The sequence below is a fragment of the Melopsittacus undulatus genome, chromosome Z (assembly GCF_012275295.1).
Source record: "Melopsittacus undulatus isolate bMelUnd1 chromosome Z, bMelUnd1.mat.Z, whole genome shotgun sequence".
In the NCBI taxonomy this organism is placed as follows: Eukaryota; Metazoa; Chordata; class Aves; order Psittaciformes; family Psittaculidae; genus Melopsittacus; species Melopsittacus undulatus.
Genome location: NC_047557.1, coordinates 14,955,534 through 14,973,596, shown reverse-complemented (window position 1 = coordinate 14,973,596; position 18,063 = coordinate 14,955,534). Strand labels below are relative to the sequence as shown.

The window sequence follows — 18,063 nt, the reverse complement described above, 5'->3', positions numbered from 1 at the left end:
AGGGCTTGTGAAACAACAGTAATTGTAGACATAAAGAAATGGTGTAGAGTACACTTGAGGGAACCACAGCAATTTGGGGCTTATGATATATTAATAAAACAATTGACTTCTAGATTTATTTCCTGAGCTTTCATCCTTTGATCCCATTACTTGTGATTAAATATGTTTATCTCTCTGGTAGCACCAAAACATGTTTACCATGTTCCTCTTTGATAAATGTCTACTAACTGAGACAATGCACTTTTTTGTGAAGGTAATGGAAGCTGCTATTCTAGGACTATTCTAGGAAGCACCAGTTTCCACAACCCAGGTGATTTCCAAGATGCTTGTATACAACCTAGCTTTAAACAATCATATCTAAGGTTGCATTCCTTAATTACCTTCTTGTAAGGTCTCTGGGTCAAACAAGTAAAGCAGAATGACTTACAGAGGCTACCAGAGCTGCAGCATATTACCTGCAAAGCTCTGCAACACCTCAGATGAATTAAAAACATGCATAGTGTAGGATGGAATTAAGGAAACACCCTCCTAAATCAAATTTATGTATAGGTTGAGGGTTCTGCAAAGCCATTGCCCATTTACTAAAGTTCAAAGATAATAAGGTTATCTTCTTAACTTTATGTCCCGAAAATGGTGAAAAAGATCTTGGATGGTACCCGAGTAACACCTGAAACGATCACCGCAGCCATCCTCTGTTGGGCATCCCCTTGTGGTGACGCATGGTCTTGTTTCAAATGCATCCCCAGAGCAGGGATTTCCCCCATACTGGCCATAAACTGCTACTGTCCGTCTCCGAGTCTGAATGCAAATCAAGGGAGAACTCAGAAATCTAAATGCAAAGCAGGAACAGTCTACTAGTGTCAAGACAATGCTACCACTCTACTGCTGTAAGGAAATTAGACATTCACTGTTTTTTCTAACACTCACACTTGCTATTACCACAATATGGTTAACAAGTTAATAGAATGACAACTATTATACCTACAAGGTCTTTAGACTGATGCACAAGCTTGGCTTTTTTGTTCAAAAAATCTAATAAGTAACTGAAACCAAGAGAAAGCTGCTGACAAATCTCAGTTTTGTTTTACATTTTTAATAGGACTAATCATGCCTGATATGAATTTGCCAAAGTTCTTCAAAGTAAACTGTGTAATTAAAGAAGATGCTAAACAAGTGAGCTATTGATTCTAAAAAGAGGAAGCACTGTCTCATGGCACAGCTCTAATTTTGATTAATTCCTCCCTAACTGCTGCAACATCAAAGTAAATGAGAAAAATCAAAAGCAAGCATCTTGCACATCAAGGCAGTTGCATTGTAAAAACAATCATTTTGTTTTCATTGATTATAATACTCTGCAAACAACTATTCTTTCCTTGAGATGTGACACCACTAATGAAAAATCAGCAGAATTGGTACAAACCAGCATCAGTAGTGGAATATCTCTGTTAACTGAACAATTGAGTCAAGCTTTTTGGAACTATCACTAAAATAAAAAGTGCACAAATTATTTTACAACATGAATATCATAGTTTTGAACAGTAATAGATTTGGGACAGACTGGAGGATTTCCCTTATGCGTTTTTTGTTCTTCAGCCTTCTTGTTCTGCTGGGGCTTTTGCTTGACACCAGATTTGGGGTTTTAAAGACACAAGGCTCCTTAATTATTGGGAAAAAAGTATATGCTTATGAAGTAATGAATACAGAATAGAAGTGTCCATCTATACCTGGTTTTTAGTACAGCCATTGCACTCAGACCAAGGGCCAAAAGAATTCCAGCGGCAGTGGACTGGAGGGGAAGGGCTGCTCCAGGAGTATTTTTTTATTTATAAAAAAAAAAAAAAAGAGAGAGAGAAAAATATTATCAGGGATTTCCATCCCTAAGCATTAGTGCAAAACATCCCTAAACAGCAACATGGGACTACAGTAACAATTAGCAGTATGATCAGGCTCCCTTTAAAACCAATTTTTTTCAATTTTGTATGAGTGCAATCAGATCCAGCCTGGGCTTTCCAGTCACTGAAAAGAAGAAAGTAGGCACATTTACCTTGCCTCAAGATCAGCAAGGACTTTGTGCAACCATAATACAAGCTTCAAAGACCAGCTTCACGCTGCAAAGCAGGGAGCAGACAGACCACATCTGGGAATGGGAGGGAGCTGCCAGGGACTGTGTCTGCCGTGGCATGCAACAGACCTTCCCACAGCAGCTCTCACACAGCCAAGTTTGCCAGCAGGAGGCACTGAGGGTGCAACCTGCCCCTGGGATCCGGGCTGCTTGGGGCAATCTGTGCTGTTTCACACACGTGCACTGCTGTGGCTCATACCACTGCTGTGTGCTCTTTTCCTGATGCGTTGCTGACTCATCTGGGAAGAACTGAGGGACACCATAACATCTCACTCTTGTCACCACTGATGGCAGTGGCAGTCCTGACACCAAGCAGTGTCTTTTCTCTCAGGAAATGTATTTGAAGACCCATGTCAGACACCAGAAGTTTTTTGTTAAATTACACATGCTTAGTCTTTAGCATGTAATTTACTAAAGAAATATTCACCTGGAAAAAGCGGAAAAGAAGCCTGAAACTTCCAGCAACAGAAAAATTCCCATCACCTGAAAAAAGAGGAGTAAAAGCAAACTTACTTTCTGCTTTTTCCATTAGCTCATGCAGTTTTTCTGACTTTCTGCAATCTTTACACTCATCAGCTTAAGAAATAATGGAAAGTGTAATGCTTATTTTCTTCAGCTTTGTTGTGGAAGCTGTTGTTTTTTTATTTCTCTTCTTTCTCGCAATACTACCCAATTGCATTTTCAGCTTAGTATTTCTCCATATAAATTAATATTTCATTGCACTTATCATATTCACTTCATCAGTATGAATTAAGTAAGCAATTGTCTTACCTTCATGTTAGATGAAATACTTGGATATCTAGCAATTACCAGGGAAAATGCACTTCCACTCAATTCAGCAGCCAAAGGAGTCAGTCAGTCTGTCTGCTACTGTATGTCTCTTCTCACTCTGCCTTGCTTTTCTGCTCTTCTTTCCCTAAAAAGGCTGAATATTGCCAAGGACTTTTAATCTTAACTCATCTAGTCCTCTCCAGAGACACAGCCTGCTTTGGGAGTTGCTTAGGGTTTTTAAGACGTATAAATCAAGGCCTGGTGTACTGAGTGGTGCTGGCACAAAGTTCTGAAAAGTGCTTACTGGAAGAACAATAATCATTTCCTTATCTTGCCTCTCACGGTTTCTTTCCTATGAACAAGCCTTTTCAGAGATTCCAGGCCAGTTCTGGTCACATACTCTGCACCACAGCTGAGCCTGCAGCTTCAGTAGGAAGTAGGAATGCAGCTATTGTTACATTTTAATTTTGATCATGCAGTCTTCTGTCTCCACTTCTGCAGTTTCTGATTTTTGTGTGTATCTGTGAAATCAGCTTATGGGTCCGAAGACAAATTTAGGCAAATTCTGCCTGACGGTACTGCCTGTGAAAGACTTCTTAAGATCATATACAACCCCTAGCTCTAGTGACGCATCAACAGCTGGCTTTATGTGGGGATGCCCCTGAAGTGTAAGAGCACTCCATTTTCTCTTTCCTCACCCTGATATGTGCTCTTATTTTTTCTTTTGACTTTTTTTTTTTCACTTTCCAGAGTTGGTCCATTACAGGAACAGCAAAAAAATGCCACTGTTGAGAAAATGTACATGAATTTATCCTAATGGAGCCTGGATGATGCCCTCATGGAGAAGTAGCGCCCCTCTGAAAACTCTTCATATGCTACATCTCAGATACTACATCTATTTTGTACAGTTTAACAGTCATAGAATCATAGAATCATAGAATAGTTAGGGCTGGAAAGGACCTTCAGATCATCTAGTTCCAACCCCCCTACCATGGGCAGGGACACCTCACACCAAACCACATCACCTAAGGCTTTGTCCAACCTTGCCTTAAACACTGCCAGGGATGGAGCATTCACAACCTCCCTGGGCAACACATTCCACTACCTCACCACCCTAACACTAAAGAATTTCTTCCTTATATCCAATCTAAACCTCCCCTGTTTAAGTTTTAACCCATTACCCCTTGTTCTATCACTACAATCCCTAATGAATAGTCCCTCACCTGCATCCCTGTAGGCCCCCTTCAGATACTGAAAGGCTGCTATGAGGTCTCCACGAAGCCTTCTCTTCTCCAGGCTGAACAGCCCCAACTTTCTCAGCCTGTCTTCGTATGGGAGGTGCTCCAGTCCCCTGATCATCCTCGTGGCCCTCCTCTGAACTTGTTCCAGCAGTTCCATGTCACATTTTTTTTGACGCAGCCCAGAATACGGTTGGCATTCTGGGCTACAAGCACACACTGAAGCCGGCTCATGTTCGTTTTCTCATCAACCAACACCTCCAAGTCCTTCTCCACAGGGCTGCACTGAATTTCCTTTTTGCCCAAACTGTAGCTGTGCCTGGGATTGCTCCAACCCAGGTGTAGGACCTTGTACTTGTCATGGTTAAACTTCATGAGGTTGGCATCAGCCCATCTCACAAGCATGTCAAGGTCCCTCTGGATGACATTCCTTCCCTCCAGCGTATCAACTGAACCACACAGCTTGGTGTCATTGGCAAACTTGCTGAGGGCATACCCAATCCCACTGTTCATGTCACTGACAAATATGTTAAACAAGACCGGTCCCAACACCGATCCCTGAGGGACACCACTCATTACTGGTCTCCAGCTGGACACTGAGCAGCTGACCACAACTCTTTGTGTGCAGCCATCCAGCCAGTTCTTTATTCACCGAGTGGTCCACCTATCAAACTGATGTCTCTCCAATTTAGAGACAAGGATGTCATGTGGGACAGTGTCAAATGGTTTGCACAAGTCCAGGTAGATGACATCAACTGCACCACCCATGTCCACCATTTCCATAGCCCTGTCAATGGAAGGCCACCAAATTGGTCAGGCAGGATTTCCCCCTAGTAAAGCCATGCTGGTTGTCACCAAGCACCTTGTTGTTTTTCATGTGCCTTAGCATGCCTTCCAGGAGAATCTGCTCCAAGATTTTGCCAGGCACAGAGGTGAGACTGACTGGTCTGTAATTCCCTGTGTCATCCATTTTCCCCTTCTTCAAAATGGGTGTTATATTTCCCTTTTTCCAGTTGTCAGTTACTTCACCTGACTGCCATGATTTTTCAAATATGATGGACAGTGGCTTAGCAACTTCATTCGCCAGCTCCTTCAGGACCCACCAATGGATTTCATCAGGTCCCATGGACTTGTGTACATTCAGGTTCTTAAGATGGTCTCAGACCAGATCCTCTCGTACAGTGGGTCCAAGGTCATCGTTCTCACAGTCCCTGCGTCCGCCTTCCAAGACTTGGGTGGTGCGGTCAGAGCCTTTGCCAGTGAAGACCAAGGCAAAGAAGTCATTCAGAACCTCAGCCTTCTCCCAGTCCAGGGTAGCCAGTGCTCTCGATAGCTTCTGGAGGGGGCCTATGTTGTCCCTAGTCTGTTTCTTAGCCGCTACATACCTATAAAATCCTTTCCTGTTATCTTTAACATCCCTAACCAAAAAAGTCCTCAGGAAACTAAATGCTTCATGTCAAAGCATTACTACATGGTAACTGTTTAACCCTACTCTCTTTTGGCATGGTCTGCTTTCCTTAAGAAGATGCCCAGATCTTGGGTCACATTACCCCATCCACATGAGGGATGCCTATGTCTATGTCCACTCCTCAGAAGCTGGGAACCCCAGAGACAACTTAGCTAAGCCAAAGCCTGTTTAGGGGACTTTCCAGGTTAAGTAACTATGAATCTCTTTGTTAATGTAATTCATACACTTTTCATTATTTCTGTACATTTATTGCTTTTGATCAAAATCCTCATGTGCTTTTAAAATTTTATGTGACCAGTTTGTGTAAGATTGTTGGTGGTCATTTGCTATGAAGGAAATGATTAAAATTGAGTTAAGCCCTTTAATACCTGTCCTAGAATATGGGAACTCTGAAAATATTTTATCTGTCTAGACATTTGTCTTGATCCTGCAGTTAGCTGTTTTAATGGCTTAGATAGCAATTTCATTTTCTGTAAGTACATCATTAGCTATAATAACTCTCACAATAAATATATACTGTAATTTGCTTACAAACAAAACATACAAATAAACCTGAAAAGACAAATACAGCTAGAGAAGAAAGTATGGGGGGAATCTGCCCTTCACTAATAGGTAGTAAAATCATTGGTAATACTAGATATCATATTCCAGTGAGTTTATACAGATGGAATGTCTTCTTCCAAGAAGCATTTCAGCAAAATAAATATGTTGTGTTAGTAGATGCTTCACAACAGTTCTTTTAGTGCATATTTTCAGGCACCTCAGCTCAAACACTTTTTCCATTTGAATCAGGATCTTGCTTTTTTATTGAACCTGGCTTCAGTAGTAACAAAAACAAAGAGACTGAATTGACAAGGTGCAAAACAGAGGGAGGTTAGGGCTGGAGTTGTGTCACTCCTAGGGCTGAAACTCCACAGGCCCCAAGACACTTTACTGGTTTGCAGTGTATGGATGTTCATTCAGTCTCCTCTACAACAGTGGCACTGTGAATGATTCATTCTTCTTTCATTTCATAGGATACTTATAGTAACTTTTTTCTACTTAGCATTTAGACTCTGGACCATTAGATAGTTTCCCTCTTTCATGTAATTTTGATACTTAAGACTATGCTCAGTTGCATGATAATCTACTTACACTGCAATTTTGTGATGAGAGACTATGCAGCCCCTAGCACAAACCCAGTCTGACTGATACGCACTTCTACAATAACAGAAATGATAAGAAAAGGCCTGATAGAAGGATCTGACTGCATGGTACTGAGGTACAGAGTGTAGTTTACAGGAAAGACAGGGCTGATTTTCCTGTAGTAAAAAGGGCAACAATCTACTACCCATTTTGCCATTAAAAATGTGTTTTTATCATAGTAACTTTAAGTTCTTGCTAAACATTTCTATGCTTTATTTAGAAATAAACTGCCTTCAGGCTTAAAACCAGTGGTTTAGGGGGATAAAAGAGGAGTAGTTTGACAGACACAAAGGGTTAGCCATAAGGCAAGGCATTTCTGATCCTGCACCAAATGATAATTCTAGCACAAGAATGATTAATGCAATACTTCACTTGCTGGGCTAATGATATCCTGCCTGGTCTGGAAACAACATGAAATGGCATTGTCTAAATTCTACTTTGCACTAAGGTCAGCCAGAATATAATTATATCAGCAATATTTCCTTGTAGACTTCCAGCATTTTTATAGGATTGATGCTAGGGTTACTGTATAGTTTACGAAGCTTTAAATAGTCCTGTGTCTTCATTGTCCAAGTTCATTATGTATTAAGGCACTAAAGACAGCCTGCGCTCTGTGACTGCTGCAAATGCCAAGGATCCAGTGACAACTGAGTAGAGAAAGAACATCTTGTCATTATGGTTTTAAATTGTGAAACTGACTTGGAGAGTTTCTGGATTTGTTTCTGTTTGCTAATGACATCTCAATTTTTTTTAAAGCATTTTAATTGCCTATTTTGCTTTTAATGTATTTGTCACATTTCAAGGATTAATGACAATGCCTTGGGATGTGTCTCTATGAAATATGTCAGATAGGATTACTGCTGTGCTAACTGTAATGCAAATGATTCTCTCTCAGGGGACCTTGTAGAAGTATACTGCCTTAGATACTAAAATCCATATGCTGCAGAAACTACACAAAAAGGGCTGTGAGAGTTCAGAATGAACTGGGTTGGAAGAAAAGAGCTCATGTTATTTTAATTCAAAATTCAGAGAGCTTTAGTAGTGTATACGTAATAAGTCAGACTTGTTTAGAGCACAGACATTTCGGCCTGTGTGCACACAACTGTGGGCAAACAAATAATTATTGTTCTTTAGGATTAGGTTCTGATCTTAGGACACAAGACAAGGTGAACAAATTCAGTAGCTTGAAACTTCACAAAATGGTGAGTTACTATTCTGTTTTTTTCCACATTTTCTCCTGCTTTCGCTTCCAATCCCCACTATGTGTTCCTTCTGCACATCTGGGTGCTGTCTTTGGCACAATTCGGTCCTCTCTGTGAGCCAGTTTAATTTATTACAATGACAGACAATTACTTTAGCAAAAAATCTTGTGGTTTTGTGCTGGTTTAATGAGTCAAATCATCTCTCAGGAAGGTCTAGTGGGCAACAGACTCAGGAAAGGGCTAAAAACATACAACCATGAAGGAGAGAGAGGGGAGAAAAGAAGTGGGAAGTGTGAGAGGAGGGAGGGCAACAGGAAACACCTCTGCTTGCAGATGCAGCCAGCCACTGCATCTCCTCAACTGCCAGTGAATCACCACTGTACACAAATTCTTCTGGTTGCTGCTCATCCTGCAGTAGCAGATTTAGACCACCCCTGCTCACTCTTCTGGACAGAATGGTGGCATCAAAATTCACAGTTCACTATCCTAGCTACTGATCAGTTGCCTGACAGACCTGGCTTAGGTTGTGATAGAAGCTGAATACATATTTTTCATTTCTACCATTACTGATACTTGCCTCCCTGAGACATCCCACTTTCAGCATGAAAAAAACTGCTATGACCATCTATCTGTCTTTGAAGATAATTGCAACCAAAGTATGGATAGTTGCAACCGAAGTATGGACAGTAAATATGAGTGAGATTTCCAATGACCTTCATCAGTCAGGTACTCCTTGAAAAGCATGTCCACAGAGCTCACAGGTGTCAGGGCTTCTGCACAAGCTCTTCTGAGAGATCACCTGCCAGCTATGTGCAAGAGCAGAGTATCTACCATAGATCCATATGCTCTCACATGGCTGCCCAGCAACAGAGAGCCTCACACATACATAAAACAGGTGAATTAAATTAACTTTAAACACTGAAAAGTCACATGAAACAGGCTGAAGTGGAAGTATTACTGCATTTGTGTTAATATTGACACAAAACACCACATAGTGTTTAGAGGGATTAATCAGAAATTAAAACATATGGAGGACTGCAGGCCCCTTTGCAAGCAATTAACCCTCAGGGTCAGACAAGGTCAATTTTTCACGTGTATCCAATGAATTAAATTTTTGTTGATTTTATCTTATATTTTTCTATATCAACTACTGATCTACTTTATAAAGTTTAAAAATCAGCTTTATATGACTGCCAGAGACAGCAGTATCTTGAGTTACTGATCCAGAATTTCTCTTTATGCTTGATGTCTTGGTGCTTTTCAAAATACCATCTCTTTATGATTGTTCTTTTAGAGTGAATAGAATGTCAAACATCATCCATTAGCAACCTTGGCCATGCTTTTATATTTCTGGTTCTTTGTGAATCAGTAATATATGTGCATTATATATTTTAGAATTATTATTGTAAATAGTTGGAAATCTAAAATGCTCCAAGCAGCAAACTTTGAAGAAAAATTGTTCATCAAAGTCCACCAATCTCCATCTGAAAATGTCTCAGGTATCTTGAAATTAAACCGTAAAAAAAAAAAAAAAAAGGATAGATTCAATAAGCAGAGTCCTATCCTAAAAGGAGAGTTAGGGAAGAAAATTAAGGTAGGACTTCAAAGAAACAGATCTTATTAGGATGTCTTTTTGAACTACAACATTTTTAGGACAATCTGAAATGCAGTAAAAATTTTGTCAGCTTACTCAAGAATTCAGTAACTAACCCTAACTGCTATTGTGAAACTTTCTGGAATGAGCTTTTGTAGATACCTTCCAGCTGGAACCAAAGTTCAACAAATAAAGTAAGATTTTGCAAACTTGCACAGAGACAACGGAGATGCCGAGCACTGTGTAGAAATGGAAATGAAAATACAGAAATACAGAAATGAAAATACAGAATTATATAGCATTGACTTTTGTCCTCCCTAAATCTGGTCTGGCTTTGAATACAACCATCACACTGCAATAAATGAAAAAACCTACCGGTAATAACATTGTAATCACAGAGATTCAACTGAGCTCCAGAGAAACTTAGGTGTGCTCAACATTTATTATTTCTTCTAAAATTTATGAGCCATTGTCCTGGGTTCAGCAGTAGCAGTCATTTTTCTCCTTCTTAGTAGCTGGTGCAGTGCTGTGTTTTTTACTTTGGGCCTGGGAATAGTGCTGATAACAGCAATGTTTTTAGTTCTTGCTAAGTCATGTTTAGTCTGTCCAAGGACTTTCTGAGTCTTATCCTCTGCCAGGGAGGAAGGGAAGCCAGCAAGAAGCAGAGACAGGGCACCTGACCCAAACTAGCCAAAGAGGTATTCCATACCACAGCACGTCATGGCCACTGTATGAACTGGGGGAGCTACCTGGAAGGGTTAGATCACTGCTTGGTCGGGCTGGGTGTCGGTTGGCGAGTGGTGAGCAGCGAGTTGGCGAGTTGGTGGTAGCAGCACTGGTTTGTGTTACACCTTAGTTACTGGACTGTTCCTATCTCAACCCATGGGAGTTATATTCTTTCGATTCTCCTCCCCATCCCTCTGGGAGTGGGGGGGAGAAAGGGGAGGGAATGAGAAAGAGACTGAGTGGCTGACTGAGTTTAAACCTTGACAGTTCTTTTTGGTGTCCAATGTAGGTCACAAAGAGTTGAGATAATGACAGACCTGACCAGAGTGTGTCTTTGTGATTTGTGATCAGTGTATTTGTGATAAGCATCTATTGTTTTGGATTAATAGTCACTCATCACAATGCTGATTTATTGGCTCTCAAAGTTGTTACTCTTGATCTCACAGTTTCAGCCTGTCATACCTCACAGCTGGTATTTGCAGTGTTAGTGTTTATCGTCTGGGGGCCTTGGGCTAAGGTTCTTGTTTCATTGAACTTTATGGTAATGACTTGTAATACAATAGAATCATTGATCATGAAACTGATCTGGCTTGTGTTCCGAGTCTGAACACCCACCTCTACACTTTGGGAGGTATATAATACAAGTGTTTGACAATTACACATCTTTTTCCTCCTCCTTGGGTGGTCAACCTGTGAAGGAGACATTATCTCAGAGGACAGGCTGCATTATTCTGGCTTTCCTCTGTACTTGCGATTCAGTTCAAAGCAGCAGCGCTGAAGCACGGACTCATAGCAAGAGTGGTGCACACTTCTGCCTGCTTATTGTTGACTATACATTATGTCTCCTGAGCCAGTAATGAAGTTAGGGCAGGGAAATACTGCCACATAAAAAAAATGTATCAGCCATGAGAAAGGTACCTTGAAAAAAGCTGATGATCAGTTTTGACTGAAGTCAATAACAAACTTGTAAAATGGTTGAAAGACTCAGCAGAAAAAGTCAATTACCAATATAGCTGCTTTGAAGGTTACAACATTTTATTCCACTGTTAAAACACAGTAAGACAAAGTAGGCTTGGACTTGTCACAGTTTTGTGACCTTTTTACAATACAACATACCCTCAGGCATTTTTTCATTCTCAAGCAGACATTTTTCAGGCTACATCTCTCCCTACCACATGATCAAGCACAACTGAAAAACACCTATGATTTACTCTAATTAATTAACAAGTACTGACTAAGGTGATAAACTAAATTTAAAACTGTAAATACTGGCAAGATCTTCACCATCTGCATAAGTGCTGTCAAAGAGGAGCTTGCCCTGCTCCGTCCAAAGGCAGCCTTTCAGAGACAGAAAGGTGCTAATGTGTAGCTGGAGTCATAATAATGAGAGCTACTTAACCAGGCATTGTGGAAAACTTTTCTGTGTACCAGCTGCCTTGGCAGGCAGACCAATAACAGCACCTCACTGTGTCCTGAAGGTGCACAGGCTTCCCCTCCAGAAGACTGGCTGCGATGCGTGTGGCAGTATAACCTGTATCTTGCAGCCACATGATTGTGAGCTCCATATTGTGATAAGACGAAAAATCAAAAAGCTCCATTTCTTTCTGTGTTTTCTTGGCACGCACTATCAAGGCCAAGCACTGTTTTGTTCTCAATTTTTATTAAAGTGAAATAGTGTAAGAGGGAAATTGCACATCAGTGTTAGGGGAATTCCCAGATGGAGCTAGTATGCCTCAGTTCCAGTAAATGCAAAGCTGAAAATGCCTGATACAGGGAAAACATATTCCAGAGTAAACAGAAGATAACATTTGTAACTGCAGAGTTGAGCTGACCTTTGTTAGCAAAGCATTCGTACTTAGGGAAGATTCTCAGATGGTGAAAATAATGAAATGCATCAGTGATTTTGATGAAGGTGAATTTATTTTTCTTGGGGAAACAGGCTTTATCTTTAATATATATGGAACTTGCATTTCTCCACTTCAGCCCACTGTAAAGCCTTCTTTTTTCTTACAGTTAGTGTCTCACATCCAAAAACTAAAGGTAAACCCCACAGTTCCATACAGGATAAAGAGTGCTGTCCAAGTGACAGGTTTTTCTACTTTAAAGTGGGCTTTTATTTTTATTTCTAGAGAAGGGAGAGAGTGACCAGGGAAATCAGCCATTTATGATAGTCTCATCATTGAGTCCCATAGTTGAGATGCCTGAAGTGAGATGTGAGATGAAATAAATAAATAACAAATAATGTATTGGGTTTATTTTATTCAGATTAATCCTGAATGCCCCAGTTTTCTCCAGTGTTTTCTCTTCTTAACTCCCACTTTATTACAGGCATCTGTATTTTTTTCCCTGAATGTTAGGCCAAAGGAAAACTTGAAATGTATAAACAATAAATATTTCTGAGAAGTAAGTACATATGCTGAAAGAAAAACAGACATACTTAGCTAATGCATGTTTTGTACACAGCTTTGTATTTATTCACATAACTGGATACTTTGAATTGCAACACACATGTACATGGTATGTGGTACGTAATAACATATCATGCACCACTTACCATGTACATTCTGTACCAGTGCTTTTAGCACTAACAGGTGCCAAATCTCGATGTGTCTTGTAAAATTGAACTATCCGCTTACCTTTGGAGAGAGAAAGCACTATAAACCATGTGTGTGTGTTTCTCCAGCTACCCAAAACTATTCCGGGAGGAGAACATCAAATCATGTTTTAAGGAATGGCTGGTGAGAAGTAAAATCATTCACATACTTTTACTAAAGATAAAATCATTCACATAAGCAGTTAAAGCACAGCTGAGTAACACATGGAGGGAACACGATGACAGAGATATATCTAGGCAACTGATTAATTCCACATAAAAAGTGAGAAAACTGAGAGGGTAAGATAGCCAACTGTTTGAATATAAATTTATGATAGCTTTCTTTCCTGAGCTTCTGGCAGACTTTTACTTCAACATTTCCGCAAGAAAAGTTGTTAGGGTTTCTTTTTTTCAAGCCAGTTGAAATTCTGTTTCTTTTAGAAAATGTATGCCCATGTATCATTCATACCAGAACATTCTGAATTATAAAAGAGTTGATATTGTAAGTTCTGTTTAGACACTCGGCTTTCAAGTTAGCAAATTCCAGCAATAATGTCTGGGCTTAGACAAAGGCTGTGTATAGCTGTGAATTAGACAAGCTTTTAATATTTTTTTTAGTAAAACAAAAAGAAAAAAAGGAAAGAACATACTGCTAATACTGCTAAGTATGATTAGAAGCTGGGTTTTTCCATAATACAGACTACAATTCCCAGCTGCAGTGGCTGAAATGTGGTGGCCCAACAGAGGAAGGATGGCCCAATGTAAGAAGGATGTGGGTGTGTTGGACTGAATCCATAGAAGGCCACAGAGATGATCAGAGGGCTGGAGCACCTCTGCTATGGAGACAGGCTGAGAGAGCTGGGCTTGTTCAGCCTGGAGAAGGGTCGGGAAAGACCTGAGCACCTTCCAGTACTTAAAGGGACTGAAAGAAATCTTGAGCAACCTGCTCTAGTGGAAGGTGTCCCTGCCCATGGCAGGGGGTTGGAATTAGATGAACTTTAAGGTCCCTTCTAACCCAAAGCAGTCTATAATTCTGTGATTCTATTAAATGCTTTTTGTGCATGTCCAGTGAAAATTTTGTTCTAGGCTTGTATGTGCATACATTTGTGTATAAATAATACAAGAAACATTTAAGACAACAGTATCAAACAAAACAAGATGAAATATAGGTTGTTTTATCAAAATAATACTAGCAGCACAAGAATATCTAGTTGTTACACAACTGAAAAGAAAATGGCTGCCACTTTGTAAAGGAACTTGTAGCTTTCTCCTAGGCACCCCCTCTGGTGTTCAGCTTAAACTGCCATACAACTACCTCTGCAAGCCTGAGGCTAGTCAGTGAAATCCCCTCTGAGACTTACTGCTTTGATGCAACAATGCACGACAACCTTGCAATGTACCTATGTTTAAGCATTTAAAAAACAAACCAAAAATCTAGGAAAATTTTTAAATTCTCATTTATGCTGTTGTAGTGTGTAACAAGCATACCTCTTCTGCAGAGCTATGCTGCCCCTGCTCCCCTAGCTAGATGGAGAAACAAAGAAATTCTAGGGGGGTTTCTGGTGGAGAAGGACACAGGATCCTCACCTCTCCAGCTATTCTAATGTAAAGGTTAAAGTCAGGTAAAGAAATGAGTGGGGAGGGCTTGCTTGTGTTGGTTGCTGATCCATTCTACTGTTATCTGTCATGTCTTAATTCCACCCTTAGAGCATTTGCCCATGTTATGAAGACTACTATCTGGTCTCTCTGCTTGGTGTGAAGGAGAAGCAGTGAAAAATTGCTCTTTGAATGTAACTTACCTATATGAACACTGCTCATGAGCACTGTAGAAGAGCTGTTTTTATGATCATCAGTATAAACATGCTCATGCTGTCATAAATTGAAACAATAACTATGAAAATTTCTAATTCAGTACTAAGAAAAACACTTGGAGACTTTCTTTAGTATTAATTTGAATAATTGGTTATTAAATTCTGGCACTGATTTTTGCTTGCTTTGTGAAGGGTCATAATTTGTGCTGGTTTTATGGAAGAGTCTGAAAGCCTGGAAAGAGTACACAGTTGTAATAAAGGGGCTCTTCCCATTCCAGGACTAGAAACAGAAGGCAACAGTATCAACTGCATTTTATACTCACTGTATAAGCTTTGTTATACAAAGAGGTTTTGGGGTTTTTGGTTTTTTTAATCATTTCCACTACATTTTAACAATCAGTGTCATAATTTAGTGACAGCTGTTTTAACTTTCTCCTATCCATTTTCATCTTAAACAAATGAAAGCTTTTTGTATTACATTTACTCGCTTCTTAGCAGGATGCAACAGCCTTTTTCATTAGCACTGCTGTTTGCTCATATAATCTATTATTGTCATAGAGATGTAAGAACTGTACAGATAATGTTGTTTTCAACTTATTTACCTAATTTACAGCTACTGTTTGGAGAGTTTCTACTGAGTCGTTTAGGAGAAAAATTTTTTAGTTGAGCTATACTGTCATCTGGTGGTTACCAAAGTTTCTGGTTCAAATTCACACATGATCAGACTGAAGAATCTGGATACTGTACAAATAAACTTACGTTTCTTGTGGCTGCTTGGCAACAGATATTCAGTGTAGTTTCTTTCCCACCAATTCCAACCAAGATGTCTACCTCTGCAAATCAAGATGATATCCAGAAAAAATGCATCCAAACTGAACCTCATGAAAATGTTGCCCTGAATTCCTCAGTTCTGCAGCCTTCATGAGACAGTGTCATCTAGGTCAAAGTGATCAACATCAAGAGGACAGTGAAAGGTATACCTTTGATCTAAGATAACATTTAGAAATAAGGACTTCAGCTTGTTTGCACCTCTGAAGATAATGTGATATCAAACACTTGCTGGCTTCTATTGTATATGAAGCTTGAATCTTCACTATTCCTATCCTCTGAAGTCATTCCTGCTTGTGCAAAGGCCGCCACATATGAGCACAAATAATGTGATATCATATGATGACATCAGACAGAACTTGCTTGGATGTAAGGCTTCCATTTGCCACACACAAGTCCTTTCAACAGTGTTCAGGTTTTGCAGAACCAGTACAACTTCTCTCTTTTGGAGCAAACCCCACAAGGTCACATCAGGGACTGCATGGCTGTACTGCAGCCTTGTGACCTGTGAAGACAGGCTGAGTGTCCTGGTTTAAGGCACCCAGCAAGTAACTACCACACAGCTGGTTGCTCCCCCAGTCATCAGTGGGATGGGGAGGAGAACCAGAAGAAGGTAAAACCTGCAGGTAGAGAGATTAACAGTTTCATAATTTAAACAAAGTGAAATATAATATTAGAAATAATAAGAAAAAGAGGAACAAAATTCAGGAAACCCAATGCAATTGCTCACCATGCACTGACCAATTCCCATCCCACCCTGAGCTGTGATCGTCCTCTCCCACCCAATTTCTCCCAGTTTATATACTGAGCATGACGTGCTGTGGTATGGAATAACCCTTTTACTAGTTTGGATCAGGTGTCCTGTCTCTGCTTCCTCCCAGCTTCTCGTGCCCCTCCTCACTGGCAGAGCATGAGACTGAAAAGTCCTTGATCAGAGGAAGCACTACTTAGGTAAAAAAGTCAGTGTGTAATCATAATTTTTCTCAGACTAAAGCCAAAAGACAGGACTGCACCAGCTATAAGAAAATTAGATCTATTACAACCAAAACTAAGACACTGAAAGAGAGATTTGGGGTTGTTCAGCATGAAAAAAGGTAAGGCTCCAGGGAGACCTTCAAATACCTAAAGGGGCCTACAAGAATGCTGGAGAGGGACTTTTTACAAGGACATATAATGATAGTGTTATCCCAAAAGTGGGATTGCTACCTGGTGTGCAAAATGTCCATATACAGAATATATATAAAGTATTTTATTGTCAACTGTTTTGCAAAATAGGGTGCAAGGTGAAAGCTCCACAAGGCTATCACACCTTAGTTTTGTGTACATCAGATATATAAATTTCAGAGTACAAAGAAATTACTTTTCATTGGTCAAAAGTTACCAAATGTATGATTAATCAGTATTCTTAACTTCTATTTGATAAACTGTCCTTGCTTGAAATGTAAATCAGCACACTTGCTCCATGAAGGGAGGATGGGGACAAGCTTTTTTGGTCCTATATTGAGTCAGTGGTCACAATCTCCCCCCTGCCACCTTTGCCTTTCACTCACTTACTGCCATTTATTGTTGACAGCTTATTTTCTCTTACTTGTTTTGGGCTCCTTCTAGTCCAGATGTTCTCCTTTTATCAGTCCTTTAGCTCTGCTTCCGAGGTTAAGGCAGTTAGTAAGGAATGTATTCCTTACACAAACTCTGTTTTTTCCAAGTGATGTTGCTCATCAGGGCAGACAGTGTTATCACCATGGCAAATTCTATTCTCACTGTATATCAACAGGAAAAGGGGAAATGGCTTTAAACTGAAAAAGTGGAGTTTTAGATTAGTTATTAGGAAGTTCTTCCCTGTATGGCTTTAAACTGAAAAAGTGGAGTTTTAGATTAGTTATTAGGAAGTTCTTCCCTGTCAGGGTGGTGAGACACTGGAACAGGTTGCCCAAGAAGCTGTGGCTGCCCCATCCCTGAAGTGTTTAAGGTCAGGTTGGATGGTGCTTTGAGCAACCTCGTCAAGTATCCCTGCCCATGGCAAGGGGATTGGAACTGGATGATCTTTAAGTACTGTTCCATGACTTAGAAGGACTTGGGGGTGTTGGTCTATGAGAAAATGAACATGAGCCAGCTTCAGTGTGTGCTTGTAGCCCAGAAAGCCAACAGTATCCTGGGCTGCATCAAAAGAAGCGTGACCACCAGGTCAAAGGAGATGATCCTGCCCCTCTACTCTGCTCTCATGAGACCTCACTTGGAGTACTGTGTGCAGTTCTGGTGTCCTCAACATAAAAAGGACATGGAACTGTTGGAACAAGTCCAGATGAGGCCACGAGGATGATCAGGGGACTGGAGCACCTCCCATATGAAGACAGGCTGAGAAAGTTGGGGCTGTTCAGCCTGGAGAAGAATGCATGGAGACTTTGTAGCAGCCTTCCAGTATCTGAAGGGTGCCTACAGAGATGCTGGTGAGGGACTATTCATTAGGGACTGTAATGATAGGACAAGGAGTAACGGGTTAACTTAAACAGGGGAGGTTTAGATTG

General features: G+C 40.3%; 1 protein-coding gene across 1 annotated transcript in view; it reads right to left on the bottom strand.

Moving 5' to 3' along the window:
- C7 (complement C7) overlaps window positions 1-2,602 on the bottom strand; it is a 29,154-nt gene extending 26,552 nt beyond the window's left edge. The window contains exons 1-3 of the mRNA XM_034072983.1: window positions 2,550-2,602; window positions 1,725-1,800; window positions 657-798 (exon numbers count right to left, since the gene is read on the bottom strand). Of these exons, the coding sequence (XP_033928874.1) occupies window positions 657-798; window positions 1,725-1,800; window positions 2,550-2,602 (271 nt within the window). The remainder of the gene's footprint in view (window positions 1-656; window positions 799-1,724; window positions 1,801-2,549) is intronic.
- Between the last annotated feature and the right edge of the window lie 15,461 nt (window positions 2,603-18,063).